This window comes from Balaenoptera physalus, assembly GCF_965194825.1.
Source record: "Balaenoptera physalus genome assembly, chromosome: 1".
In the NCBI taxonomy this organism is placed as follows: domain Eukaryota; kingdom Metazoa; phylum Chordata; class Mammalia; order Artiodactyla; family Balaenopteridae; genus Balaenoptera; species Balaenoptera physalus.
The window spans coordinates 61,854,801-61,868,990 of record NC_138882.1 but is presented as its reverse complement, the minus strand read 5'-3'; the positions used below and the strand labels follow the sequence as shown (position 1 = coordinate 61,868,990).

The window sequence follows — 14,190 nt, the reverse complement described above, 5'->3', positions numbered from 1 at the left end:
TATCCACCATAAGCAGCTTTCTTCTCTCATCCCAGAAATAAATCATTACTCACTGTATCCAACACAGAAAATACTTTCCCCCTCGTCTTGTTCCACGCTCCACTGCTTTTCCCTGCCCTTCAAAACACTGCCACCCTTTTCCAAGGGCCTTAGACTAATGGAATCTGGGGCTGTAAGGGACCTCAGAGGTCATGTAGTCCAACCCACCTGCCCCTGCCTGCCCCCATCCTGAGACTTGTACCCATCTGGGGCACAGACTTGCAGCTTTATGAAACTAATGCCTGTTATTCTCCCTGCTCTCTCCTTTGTCCCTACAGCGCCATGGCTACTTATTCTGCCACATGTGCCAACAATAGCCCTGCACAGGGCATCAACATGGCCAACAGCATTGCCAACCTGAGACTGAAGGCCAAGGAATATAGTTTACAGAGGAACCAGGTGCCAACAGTCAACTGAGGAAAAAAATAATTAAACAGGCCTAAGAAGAAATCAAAAACCATAAGACACCTATCCTGCTCTGTCATTTCTACATCTGCTGGAAAAAAATAAAAACAAACAAACAAACACAGAACTAAACTATTGGGACCATGGCAGAGAAAAGCAGGAGAGGAGCAAAATGAAAATTAGTTAACAAATGTTCCTCCTCCCTCTGGGATACCACCACCACTTGTTTCTGTGTGTGTTAATTTTGTTTTTCCTTCTATTCATATGCTTTGCTTGATATATTCTGAGCTTCTTCAGTTAAGTTCAGCCCACCCACCCCCATGATTGTATGGGTTTTAAAAGAATCTACAGCAGCCAAAGAAACCATATATGTATATATATTCAGAATAATTGCCTATAGTCTCCTCATTGACCTGTTTGAACCTCAGTGTCTTACACTATCCTTCTTCCTAGTTCTCTGTACAGAAGCTCTAGGAACTTCTGAAAAACCAAAGTCTTTCTGAAGAATCTGTGCCAGACATAATTCCCTTTCTCATTGTCTCCATCTCTGTTGGTCATGGTAAGCTTGTACCATCAGCTACTGGAAAGAAAAAGCAATTGTATACAACATCTGGTCACTGGCCTGTCTGATCCAGTGTGATTGGCTATGTCTGGCTAATTCTAAGCTCTAAGTTCTAGATCTAAGCTCTAGATTTAAGCTCTAAACTATAGAGGATAATATTACCATCACTACCACCCTTCACCCCTATCCAATCAATCAGCCATCCTAAGTTAAAGATATTTGTTGTTTCTTGAATGATTTGCTGTCATAACGCTATTTGATAGAAGACATATTTTTCACTTGAGAGAGGGAGAGACATTTCTCTAGGAAAACAAAGACTAAGTTGTGAATGGCATGGCCTATATCTCTTTGGTGCCTTAAGGGTAGTCAGATGCACACTTATATATATACTGTATATATTTATATATTATATATATATAAAATATTCTTGCAAGCTTGAGTTTGCAGTTTCTCAAACACTACAAAGAGCAAATTTCACACCATCACCAGTGTCTTTATTTCTACAGTGATAAGACTTTTTATTAGGGATCTCATTTCCTTTCTTTCTCTACACAAAATTCTCATTACGGCCACAGAGCAATTGATAGGGCAGCTGTTTGAAAACAGGTCTAATTTTCACATTAGGGTTTTAAATAAATTAGAAACTATTTGAGGCTATGAAAATGTCCTTGAGTTTGGCACCTGAACTCTGGTGGAATGCTGATACATTCTGATCTATCACGGGAATTACACTTAGAAGAGGGAAAGCCGTTTAGTCATCTGTCCTTTTTCCACTCAAAAGAAATCTGAAAGATACATCTTTAAGTGGAATACTTAAAGGTTTATCTAAATTCTAAAAATTTAAAAGGCAATTGTGGGCTATTTTTATCTTCTAATATATTGAAATAAAGTTTCGTGTCTAGGGCTGGGAGCCAGGACTGACCTTTTCTTTGTTTCTTTCTCTTTGTTTCCACCCGTGCTTTTGTAACTTGTCAGGTAAACTTGACCAAACCATGTTACCATGCTGTGCCTTGGTTTACCTTTTATGTAAAATGGGTTTAACAATACTTACCTACCTCACAGGGGTGTTGTGAGGCTCTAATCATTTGCTTCTTCATTCTTTCCTGTATTCTCTCTATGTCCAGCGCTTTGTAGCCATGGGAGGAAAGGGAATATAAAAGTATACCATGTTAATAGAAGGCTGCTGTACCCAGAAGCCTTGTTTTCTAGCAAGGAAATGCTACCTTGCTGTAAATACTTATAACCTTGTATTTGGAAATGAGAAATAGGTTTATATTTGCAGACCTCTCAAAAAACCACATCATTTGACCAAAGAATAATTTAAGACACACAGAATAGACATATCTTTGACTTATGTTTTCATCCTGACCAACTTGGATTTCTAATAATTTTAATCAGTAATTTGAAAAGGTTTAGACTGATTTTGGCCAAATATGCCAACTCTGAGTGACAGGCAAGGATTTGGGATTTAAGATGCACTTTCAGTACAGATTTGTTATTTTCCCTGGCGTATCAGATTAAGCTAATGGTGGTATTTTTTCAGTCAAACAGCCACCAATCTGAAAATGTATTTCCTATATTGATTCTGAACTTCTTTTATTAAGAAGGAAGCCCATCTTATGCGTTTTGCTTTCATCAGCTGATTCCCTCTTCTTTTAACATACTATTAAAACATTTCTTACTGAATGGTTTATGTAGGCTGGCTGAACAACACACATTACTTGCTTCCTAAAGTATTCTTCAACTAATTCTTTTGTCCCACTAGCTGCTGCAGATTATCAAGTTTCAAAGGAACAGTGTATCCTAACAGATTAAAACATTCTTTGTGAAATGAGTGCAGTCCAAGTAATTGGTGAACTTTTGGAGTTTGGGGAGAACAGCTAAAAGAGGATTTGGGTTATATAGTACAGGGAAGAGACATCATACGTGAAAAGGTTTTGCTAAAAAGGGGGAAATCTTAGAAGAGGGAGTAAAGAGATAGAGGATCATGTAAAACAAGGTCATTTGAAACTTGCATCCTGACATTCATTTCCAGTGATGAAGAGAAAAGCCTGAACCCATAACCCCAGTGCTGGATGAAATTAGGCAATTTTACCCAACACCTGAGCAAGTGCTGTCCAGAAATATCATAGAGTAACCAGTGCTGTCCACCACAGGAGCTTTTATTGCTAGTGAATCAATACCACAGACATCTATTATGTAAGCATCTGATGGAGAAATGTACACAGGGTACAAGCACTCAATTTTGTTCATTCGTTATTGATTTAAAAAATAGAAGTTTGATATGTGATTTGGAGGAGTAGCCTTCTGGCTCCTAAACCAGGTGTCAACAGAGGGCCTCAGGGACACAAAATTCAAAGGCATATCCCTGTTCCTTATCATCTATACCCAGATAACAGATGAATACATACAAACTATCTGTCTGTGTCCCCAGTCCCCCCCCCCCAAACAAGGCGCTGATTTGTAGGGTACTTGGCAGGTTAAATCAAGCAGGAAGAAGTGACCGGATAAAAAAGGGAATGACATTTAGGGTATAAAGATCTCATAAGAAATGTAATATGTAAATTATATCTTGCTTTATGATGTAAAATATACATTGTTTGCGCTAGAATAGAAATGATTCCTTTTCAATAAAAAGAAAGAAGGATACTACTATGTTTGCTGAGTCTGCTGGTTCTTTTCTCTTTGACCTTCAAAAACACATCTGCTAAGATCTAAGATTGCACTCAGAAAAGAGTGAAGGTAAGAGGGATTTATGAACAAGAGAACTTCTATCAGAGTGTAATAATATTTTCTAAAAAAGGGAAATAATCTATTGTTCTCACAAACAAAGACAAATGGTGGGAGAAAGAGGGGACTTTTTTAGTATAATGGATAAGTGTAAAGTGGATCTTTTAGGAGAGTTTTGCTATTTTTCATCCACATCTTTAGTATCCACAATAACAGATATCATTAGACAAAACAGATTTTATATAAAGCACAGCCTTTTCTTTTAGAAAAAAGAAGTAACAAAGTAAAATTTCTTAAGCACCTATTGTTATAGCATTGTGTGTGGTAACTGGTGGAGGCGTGATAGAAAAACTAAATAGGAATCGAGTTTTTTCATACAAATTAAAATCTGATTTAAAAGGCAACTACAGTGTGAACAAATTTATGCAGTAGTTCAAGACAATAAATTAATGTGTCAAAGAAATAGAGCAGATGGGAGTTCAGAAGAGGAAGCAAGAAAACACTGTGAACTGGAATGGGAGAGGGTTTCACGGAGGAACTGGGACTTGAGTTTCATCAGCAAGGATTTGGGCAGGAGAAGGGAAAGTGATGACTTTCAGGTAGGGGGAGTGGTATGCAGAAGAAAGGAAGAAGGCAGGGATATGGGAATGAGGAATTTGTTCCAGGAGCACGGCAAGATGGGCCTAGATGGGATGGAGAGTTTATTTTCAAGCGGAGTAGAAGAAAACACTGAAGATTGAAGCTGAGTCTTCATCTTGCAAGGTATTATGTGTCAGACAAAGGAGTGTGGACTTTTCCTCAGGCCATAGAGATTCATTGAAAGTTATAAAGCAGGAAAAAAAAATGCCATGCAAAAAATACTTCTTTAGCAGGATTGTTGTGGTAAAAGAATAAACTAGCGCAGAACAGAAACTGGAAGCAGAACAGAGAGAAGGGGAACAAAAAACAAAGGATGAATAAGAAATATCTTGCAAGGACTTTATGATGGGAGAAAGAGAATGGAGTCAAAGACAACCCTGATTTGAAACCTGGGGACTAGGGGGATGAATCACTGACAAAAATCAACAAAAATGGGAAAGACCCAATTACAGGAGAAGATAATTGCAGTTTTAGATGTATTATATAGTACCATTTGAAAACTGAAATGTAGGGACTTCCCTGGCAGTCCAGTGGTTAAGACTCTACACTTTCACTGCAGGGGGCATGGGTTTGGTCCCTACTCAGGGAACTAAGATCCCACATGCCGAGTGGCATGGCCAAAAATACAAAACAAAAAACTGAAATATAAGTGTCCAGTAAGTGAAGAAGTAGGGCTTGGAACCAAGGTCAAGGATGATAGAAGTTTGGGATTCATCTTTAAGGAGGTGACACCTTGAGCTACAAGTGTGAATAAGTTCTTCGAGAAGAGAAAGTGTCATTGTGACTCAAATAAATATTTTAATAAGTGGCTGTTGGAAGTAGTTTAGCCCAGGGAGAAAGACAGGACTTTGAAGAACATCTCCAATTAGGGAGAGAGTTAACTGAAAGCAATTTACAAGGAGATTTTTGAGAAATAGGAGAAAGGTCAGCTTGTTTGTTATCCCAGGGTTAAGGAAAGAGAAGTTTTCAAAAAGAAGGGAATGCTTAATATACTCAAGTGCTGTAGAGCAGACCAGCTAACTGGAGGTGGGGAAAAGGCCATTGGGTTAGTGATTTTCTAGAGTACAGTGTACTAGAGTGCTGAAAGAAGAAGGTACATTTTGGCAAGTTATGGTAAGAAGAAGTGCTTTAAAAAAATGGAAGCAGTGGCTATAGACCACTTGCTTGAGACTTTTGGCATTGAAAGTGTATTAATAAGGATCCTGGGGCTTCCCTGGTGGCACAGTGGTTGAGAATCTGCCTGCCAATGCAGGGGACACGGGTTCGAGCCCTGGTCTGGGAAGATCCCACATGCCGCAGAGCAGCTGGGTCCGTGAGTCACAGCTACTGAGCCTGCGCGTCTGGAGCCTGTGCTCTGCAACAAGACAGGCCGCGATAGTGAGAGGCCTGCGCACCACGATGAGGAGTGGCCCTGCTTGCCGCAACTAAAGAAAGCCCTCGCACAGAAACAAAGACCCAACACAGCCATAAATAAATAAATAAATAAATAAATAAATAAATAAATAAATAAAAATTAAGGATCCTTTCGGTGGCAGAAACTTATCTCACTAGTTCAAATTACAAAGAGCTTTACTTAAAGGACACTAGGGTTGCCCACTGAACCCAGAGAAATACTGCTGGAACCAGAGTAGCCCTTGGGATCCCAGACACTGGAATGAGGCCCATACCCTTAGACCTGGCAAAGTCCACACACCCTGCTTTGGGTCTCATTAGCAGTCCTCTGACTGTGCAAATAGTCTATGGGGCCAGATGGATGTGCCCACCTGGAATCTGCACCACTCATTGTAGACCATCCTTCAGGCACTTGGGATTTGGAATTTCCTGTCAGAATGATCTGGAACCTGCTTTCAGCGTTTCCATAGGCCTCTTTTCCTGGGACCACTGTTTTTGGGGGATGGGGTATGTAGATTGTCCTAGGATATGTGTGCTGCAGTTGCCACCTGTGTGCGCATGTCTACTTTTGGTGTGGGATGGGGCTGAGGTGAGAAGGGAAGTGGGTAGGCCACAGGCTGAGGGCTAGGTCCTGGCCCTTTCCTACACTGCCATGTTGTGAAAGAAATTACAAAGCAAACAGTCTGAGAATTCTGGATGTGAACCTGGTTCTTCTGGTCATTATGGAGGGATTCATTAATGGAGGAGAGTGGAACATAATTGTTTAGCGGTTTGTTAGCCTGATTTATAATATAAGTGTGTGGATGTAAATATGCGGACCTTCATTTGTACTCTTGCCTGGGTATGGCTCTAGCATCCCCATGGATGAGAGACCTGGCTTGGCTGCCTTTTGATTTAATTTCTGGAGACTCCATTAACTAGAAATCAGTGCCAGAAAGCTTTTTGAGTCATAAATTTTGAATCTGAACCCATCCTGACCCCACTTTTTTTTTTTTCTCTTAGAAATAGGACTCAGAGTTCTGTGCATCTGTAGGACTTCAGCTTGAAGGCTTCTTTCAAATCTTCCTTGGGACAGGGTGACAGGAGAGTTTTGAACAGAGCTAATCTGCCCCCTATCAACCAACATCCCAATTTATTGTGATTTACATGGGTTGGGGTTTGATACCTTACATCAGGTCTATGGGGAGAGAGAACAGCAGAGAGCTTTGAGAAGGGGCTGAGAAGGGAGATTTCAGTTATTGCTTTAGCTCCTCTTAAGCCCATGTACTTTCCACTGTGTTTCAAACTTTCTGACTTTGCTTAAAAAGGGGAAATTTCTGTTACAGTTCACAGAGTTTGCTATGGTCTGACCCTCGGGAGTCTTGGAGATCTGGCAATGGGTTGAGATCCTCCTGGTTGCACAGAATACCTCAGGTCATGGAGTTCTAGATGTGAGGGCCTATAATAAATGACACTCCTCTTTTACTTACCCATTTCTATATTGTTAGGTACATTTCTGTTGCAAGTGGCAGAAACCCAACCGAAATTAGGTTGAGGCAGTATAATTAGGGTGTTTATTAGATGGATGGGAGGTAGGCCAGAGGAAGAAAAGAGGAGCCATGGGAATCAGGGTAGCTCTGAGAAGCTCAGCTTCTGGAAGAGACCTGACATCACCAGAACCCTCTGTCTCTCATCTCTGCAGGCAAATTTTCTCCATGGAGTAAGGAAAGTGGCTGCTGGCAGAGGCAGACTTACATCACTTCAGCTTTAGCAGAAAGATCTGAGAAACCAGCTCTTGTTATAAATATCCTGGGAGAGGACTTTAATGTCCTGGCTTGGTTTATGCACACTCATGACCCAATCATTGTGCCCTGGGGGTGGAGGTGTACTGAGCCTCCAGACCAGGTGCGTCTGCCTTTTTCAGGCACCACTTGAGCACCAGTGAACTCCTCTTGTCCTCACTTCTACCTCTAGTCACTACTGAAACACTCAGTCCCCAGCATATTTCCAAAGTCTTGTAGACAGAACATCAACTAAACCAATGTATAAATGCTCCCCACTTTCATTTTCAGGCATACAATTATTGGACATCAGTCCCCATAGCAGTGGTGGCCACCTTGATAATGGATACTTGTGTTGGTTTCCCTTTTTTCCTTTTTATTCCTTAAGCCCCTCAATCCTGCTCCCTGGGATCATTCTCCAAATAAACTACCTGCATGTCAGCCATTACCTCCATCTGTGCTTTTTTTTGGGGGGGCGGGGCTCTGACTAATACGAAGCTCTATTCTCTTTTGCTATTTATTCCTCGACAAAACTATGTGGATTGAGTATTGGGGACCTGTTGTTACCAGATGAAAGAGAAGGAAATGAAATGTAGGCAGATAAAAATAACACAAGCAGGTTGTCCCGAGCAAGGAAAGAGAGAGAAACATTTTTGACTATAAATTGCTTTCCATCTCAATTGGTATTAACTCTTTCTTGTCACTAATGTTGGCAAATGTTTGCTGCAAATACTTCAGTTAAAATCATACCAATTCCTTTCCTCATTCTTGTAGCAGAGACAGCTAGCATTTCAACACAGTCCATTTACTCTTCTTTCTGTGCACATGGGTAAGTCTCATTCCCCAGCATCCCTTGCAGTAAGGTGTGGTCTTGTGACTAATTTTCAGACAATGGAATGAGAGAAGCGGTATTTGACAACTTCAGTCCTGGCTCATAGCTCCCATCTATGCTTTCCCTTGCTCTTCTTCCCTCTGGCTGCCTGATATGACAGCCTCTGATCAACATTGGGAACCACATTTTAAGGATGGTAAAGCAACAGTCAACCTGGGACTTGGAAAAGTGACTTCAGGAAGCAACGCTGCAACTCTCGCTGAACTGGAAACATTCTGGAGTGTTATATGGTGGGGAAATAAAGTTTTATTCTGTCAGTCCATTACATGACAAGGTCTATTTGTTAACTGCAACTCAGCCCAACCTAATACCTCCTCCCCTTTTCTCCTCCCTTTCCATTCTTCCTTCCTTCAATATCACATGCATTTCAAGATCCTTGCAAGTCATTGACTTACTGTTTTCCATGAGCATACATTCTTATTCTCCCATACTGGACATTTGAATATTATAATATATAGTTTTATAGCATCTTGTGCCCTTTGGATAATACCTAATTAATTGAATATTGTAGTAAATGAGTACACTAAATATCACTTTCAATAAATTAGTGCCGGACACTCTGGAGTTCCTGGAAAATATCTCAAAATGTTATTCTAGTTATAAAAAGGCAGCATTCTTGAAAGTAAGATAGCCAGGTCATCTACAAATTGAAGACATCTGAAAACTATTTCTTAGAGCCACATATTTATTTGCTTAGTGTCACTCAGTTACTCAGAGGTAAAATAAGGCTAGCAATCCTGGACAGCTAGAGAAACTCACACATGTGCACAGAAAGATTTGAACAGAAATGTTCATTATAGCACGGTTTGCAATAATAAAATATTGGAAACAAATAAAATGTCCATCAAAGAGAGAATAAACAAACTGTGATATATTCATACAATGGAATATTATTCAGAAATAAAAAATGAATAAATGAGAAATGGCTACACATATCTACTTGGGGACCTCTCAGAAACATAACTTTGAGAAGAAAAAATAAAAGTTGCAGAAGGATATATGACACTATTTATATAAAGTTTAAAAATGCACACTAAAATCACATATTGTTTATAAACACAGATGCATGTGGTAAAAATACACATACATATAAATAAATAAAAAGATGAAATGAAAAACAATTTCAGAATACTATTTCAGAAAAGGCAATTTCTGAGTAAGGAGGTAAGGCATAGGATTTGAAGGGGCACAATGGGTGCTTCAAGTAAATCAGAACTACTTGATTTCTTAAAAAATATGAAGGTGCCTGCTCTTCTGGTGAGATGGGGCTAGGAGACGCTCTCCTCACCTCCTTGCCTGGGTGGGCATTCAGACTCTAGGGCTGACAGAAAATCTTGTTTGAGGGTCCCACTGTGTTCCCCGGTCAGAGTGCTGCAGCTGAGGAGAGTGGCTGCTTGGGAATACTGCTCAGGCACTGCAGAAAGTCTTCTTGGAATCTGACATGTTATCACTTTGGGACCGTTGGCCTGCTGTTCCTGACTTGGCCACATGAAGGCTCAAACTGTTCCAGTCTCTGAACTGAAGAGAACCAACATTATTAGCATATCTCTCACCACCATGAATGCAAGGTATTTCAATGAAGAGTATCAGGAGGACATCTACAAATCCTAGACTGGCATGTACAAGTTCTGAGGAATGGTAGAATAACACAATGTATCTGGGTGACATTTGGAGACAGCTGGGACAGAGCTACAACAGGGCAATGGCTGACACCCAACTCATAGCCCACCTTCTCCAGCCATGTGGCTGACAGGGTCTTGGTGCTCTGGCCGGCTGGCAGGCCTGAGCCTCCGAGGTGGGAGAGCTGAATTCAGGACATTATCCACCAGAGACCTCCCAGCCCCACATAATATCAATGGGCGAGAGCTCTCCCAGAGATCTCTGTCTCAATGCTAAGACCCAGCTCCACTCAACGACCAGCGAGCTCCAGTGCTGGACACCCTATGCCAAACAACTAGCAAGACAGGAACACAAACCCACCCATTAGCAGAGAGGCTGCCTAAAATCATACTAAGTTCACAGACACCCCAAACCACATCACCAGATGCAGTCCTGCCCACCACAAAGACAAGATCCAGTCTTATCCACCAGAACACAGGCACCAGTCCCCTCCAACAGGAAGCCTACACAACCCACTGAACCAAACTTACCCACTGGGGGCAAACACCAAAAACGACAGGAACTACGAACCAGCAGCCTGCGAAAAGGAGACGCCAAACACAGTAAGTTAAGCAAAATGAGAAGACAGAGAAATACACAGCAGATGAAGGAACAAGGAAAAACCCACCAGACCAAACAAATGAAGAGGAAATAGGTAGTCTACCTGAAAAAGAATTCAGAGTAATCACAGCAAAGATAATCCCAAATACTGGAAATAGAATGGAGAAAATACAAGAAACGTTTAACAAGGACCTAGAAGAACTAAAGTGCAAACAAACAATGATGAATAACACAATAAACTAAATTAAAAATTCTCTAGAAGGAATCAATAGCAGAATAACTGAGGCAGAAGAATGGATAAGTGACCTAAAAGATAAAATAATGGAAATAACTACCACAGAGCAGAATAAAGAAAAAAGAATGAAAAGAATTGAGGACAGCCTCAGAAAACTCTGGGACAACATTAAACACACCAACATTCAAATTATAGGGGTCCCAGAAGAAGAGAAAAAGAAAGGGACTGAGAAAATATTTGAAAAGATTATACTTGAAAACTTCTTTAATATGGGAAAAGATATAGTCATTCAAGTCCAGGAAGCACAGAGAGTCCCATACAGGATATATCCGAGGAGAAACACACCAAGACACATATTAATCAAACTATCAAAAATTAAGTAAAAAGAAAAAACATTAAAAGCAGCAAGGGAAAAACAACAAATAACATACAAGGGAATCCCCATAAGGTTAACAACTGATCTTTCAGCAGAAACTCTGCAAGCCAGAAGGGAGTGGTAGGACATGTTTAAAGTGATGGAGGTCTGGGCAAGATGGCGGAAGAGTAAGACGCGGAGATCACCTTCCTTCCCACAGATACAGTAGAAATACATCTACACGTGGAACTGCTCCTACAGAACACCTACTGAATGCTGGCAGAAGACGTCAGACCTCCCAAAAGGCAAGAAACTCCCCATGTACTTGGGTAGGGCAAAAGAAAAAAGAAATAACAGAGACAAAAGAATAGCGAAGGGACCTGCACCAGTGGGAGGGAGCCGTGAAGGAGGAAAGATTTCCACGCACTAGGAAGCCCCTTTGTGGGCAGAGACTGCGGGTGGTGGAGGGGGGAAGCTTCAGAGCCACGGAGGAGAGCGCAGCCACAGGGGTGCGGAGGGCAAAGCGGAGAGATTCCCGCACGGAGGATCGGCGCCGAGCAACACTCACCAGCCCGAGAGGCTTGTCTGCTCAGCCGCCGGGGCAAGCGGGGGCTGGGAGCTGAGGCTCGGGCTTCGGTCGGATCGCAGGGAGAGGACTGTGGTTGGTGGCGTGAACACAGCCTGAAGGGGTTAGTGCACCACAGCTGGCCGGGAGGGAGTCCGGGAGAAAGTCTGCAGCTGCCGAAGAGGCAAGAGACTTTTTCTTGCCTCTTTGTTTCGCGGCGCGCAAGGAGAGGGGATTCAGAGCGCCGCCTAAACGAACTCCAGAGACGGGTGCGAGCCGCGGTTATCAGCGCGGATCCCACAGCAACAGGGGCGCAGAGGGAAAAATGGAGAGATTCCCGCACAGAGGCTCAGCGCCGAGCAGCACTCAGCAGCCTGAGAGGCTTGTCTGCTCCCCCGCCGGGGCGGGCGGGGCTGGGAGCTGAGGCTCGGATTCGGTCGGATCGCAGGGAGAGGACTGGGGTTGGTGGCGTGAACACAGCCTGAAGGGGTTAGCGCACCACAGCTAGCCGGGAGGGAGCCCAAGAAAAAGTCTGCAGCTGCCAAACAGGCAAGAGACTTTTTCTTGCCTCTTTGTTTCGCAGTGCGCAAGGAGAGGGGATTCAGAGCGCCGCCTAAACGAACTCCAGAGACGGGTGTGAGCCGCGGTTATCAGCGCGGACCACAGAGGCGGGCGCGAGATGCTAAGGCTGCTGCTGCCGCCACCAAAAAGCCTGTGTGCGAGCACAGGTCACTCTCCACACCGCACCTCCTGGGAGCCGGTGCAGCCCGCCACTGCCAGGCTCCCGTGATCCGGGGATGATTTCCCCAGGAGAACGCACAGCGCACCTCAGGCTGCTGCAATGTCATGCTGGCCTCTGCCGCCGCAGGCTCGCCCCACATCCGTACCCTTCCCTCCCCCCGGTCTGAGTGAGCCAGAGCCCCTGAAGCAGCTGCTCCTTTAACCCCGTCCTGTCTGGGCGGGGAACAGACGCCCTCAGGCGACCTACATGCAGAGGCAGGTCCAAATCCAAAGCTGAACCCTGGGAGCTGTACAAACAAAGAAGAGAAAGGGAAATCTCTCCCAGCAGCCTCAGAAGCAGCGGATTAAAGCTCCACAAACAACTTGATGTGCCTGCATCTGTTGAATACCTGAATAGACAATGAATCATCCCAAATTCAGGAGGTGGACTTTGGGAGCAGGATATATTAATTTTTCCCCTTTTCCTTTTTTTCTGAGTGTATATGTGTATGCTTCTGGGTGAGATTTTGTCTGTACAGCTTTGCTTTCACCATTAGTCCTAGGGTTAGGTCCGTCCGTTTTGTTTTTTTTGTTTTTTTTTTTACTTTTACTTAAAACATTTTTTTTCCTAATAAATGTTTTCTTAATAATTTTTTCCTTATTTTCTATTTTTAGAAATTAAAAAAATTTTAATAAGTTTTTTCATATTTTTTATTTTAAAAAATTAATAAATCTATTTTTAAAAATTAAAAAAAAATTTTTCTTAATAAATTTATTCTTAATTTTTTTCTTATTTTTTATTATAATAGCTTTATTTTATTTTATTTTATCCTCTTTCTTTCTTTCTATTATTTTCTCCCTTTTATTCTGAGCCGTGTGGATGAAAGGCTCTTGGTGCTCCACCCAGGCATCAGGGCTGTGCCTCTGAGGTGGGAGAGCCAACTTCAGGACACTGGTCCACAAGAGATCTCCCATCTCCACGTAATACCAAATGGCAAAAATCTCTCAGAGATCTCCATCTCAACATCAAGACCCAGCTTCATTCAACGACCAGCAAGCTACAATGCTGGACACCCTATGCCAAACAACTAGCAAGACAGGAACACAGCCCCATCCATTAGCAGAGAGGCTGCCTAAAATGATAATAAGGCCACAAACACCCCAAAACACACCACCAGGCATGGACGTGCCCACCAGAAAGACAAGATCCAACCTCATCCACCAGAACACAGGCACTAGTCCCCTCCACCAGGAAGCCTACACAACCCACTGAATGAACCTTAGCCACTGGGGACAGATAGCAAAAACAACAGGAACTACGAACCTGCAGCCTGTGAAAAGGAGACCCCAAACACAGTAAGATAAGCAAAATGAGAAGACAAAAAAACACACAGCAGGTGAAGGAGCAGGGTCAAAACACACCAGACCTAACAAATGAAGAGGAAATAGGCAGTAGTCTACCTGGAAAATAATTCAGAATAATGATAGTAAAGATGATCCAAAATCTTGGAAATAGAATAGACAAAATGCAAGAAACATTTAAAAAGGACGTAGAAGAACTAAAGAGGAACGAAGAAATGATGAAAAACACAATAAATGAAATTAAAAATGCTCTAGACGGGATCAATAGCAGAATAACTGAGGCAGAAGAACGGATAAGTGACCTGGAAGATAAA

At 42.3% G+C, this 14,190-nt stretch overlaps 1 protein-coding gene across 2 annotated transcripts in view; it reads left to right on the top strand.

Moving 5' to 3' along the window:
• PRRX1 (paired related homeobox 1) overlaps positions 1 to 3,663 on the top strand; it is a 72,637-nt gene extending 68,974 nt beyond the window's left edge. For both annotated transcript variants that reach the window (XM_082438924.1, XM_082438925.1), the window contains one exon: positions 318 to 3,663. In XM_082438924.1, the coding sequence (XP_082295050.1) occupies positions 318 to 456 (139 nt within the window). In that variant the 3' untranslated portion in view covers positions 457 to 3,663. The remainder of the gene's footprint in view (positions 1 to 317) is intronic.
• The last annotated feature ends 10,527 nt before the right edge of the window (positions 3,664 to 14,190 follow it).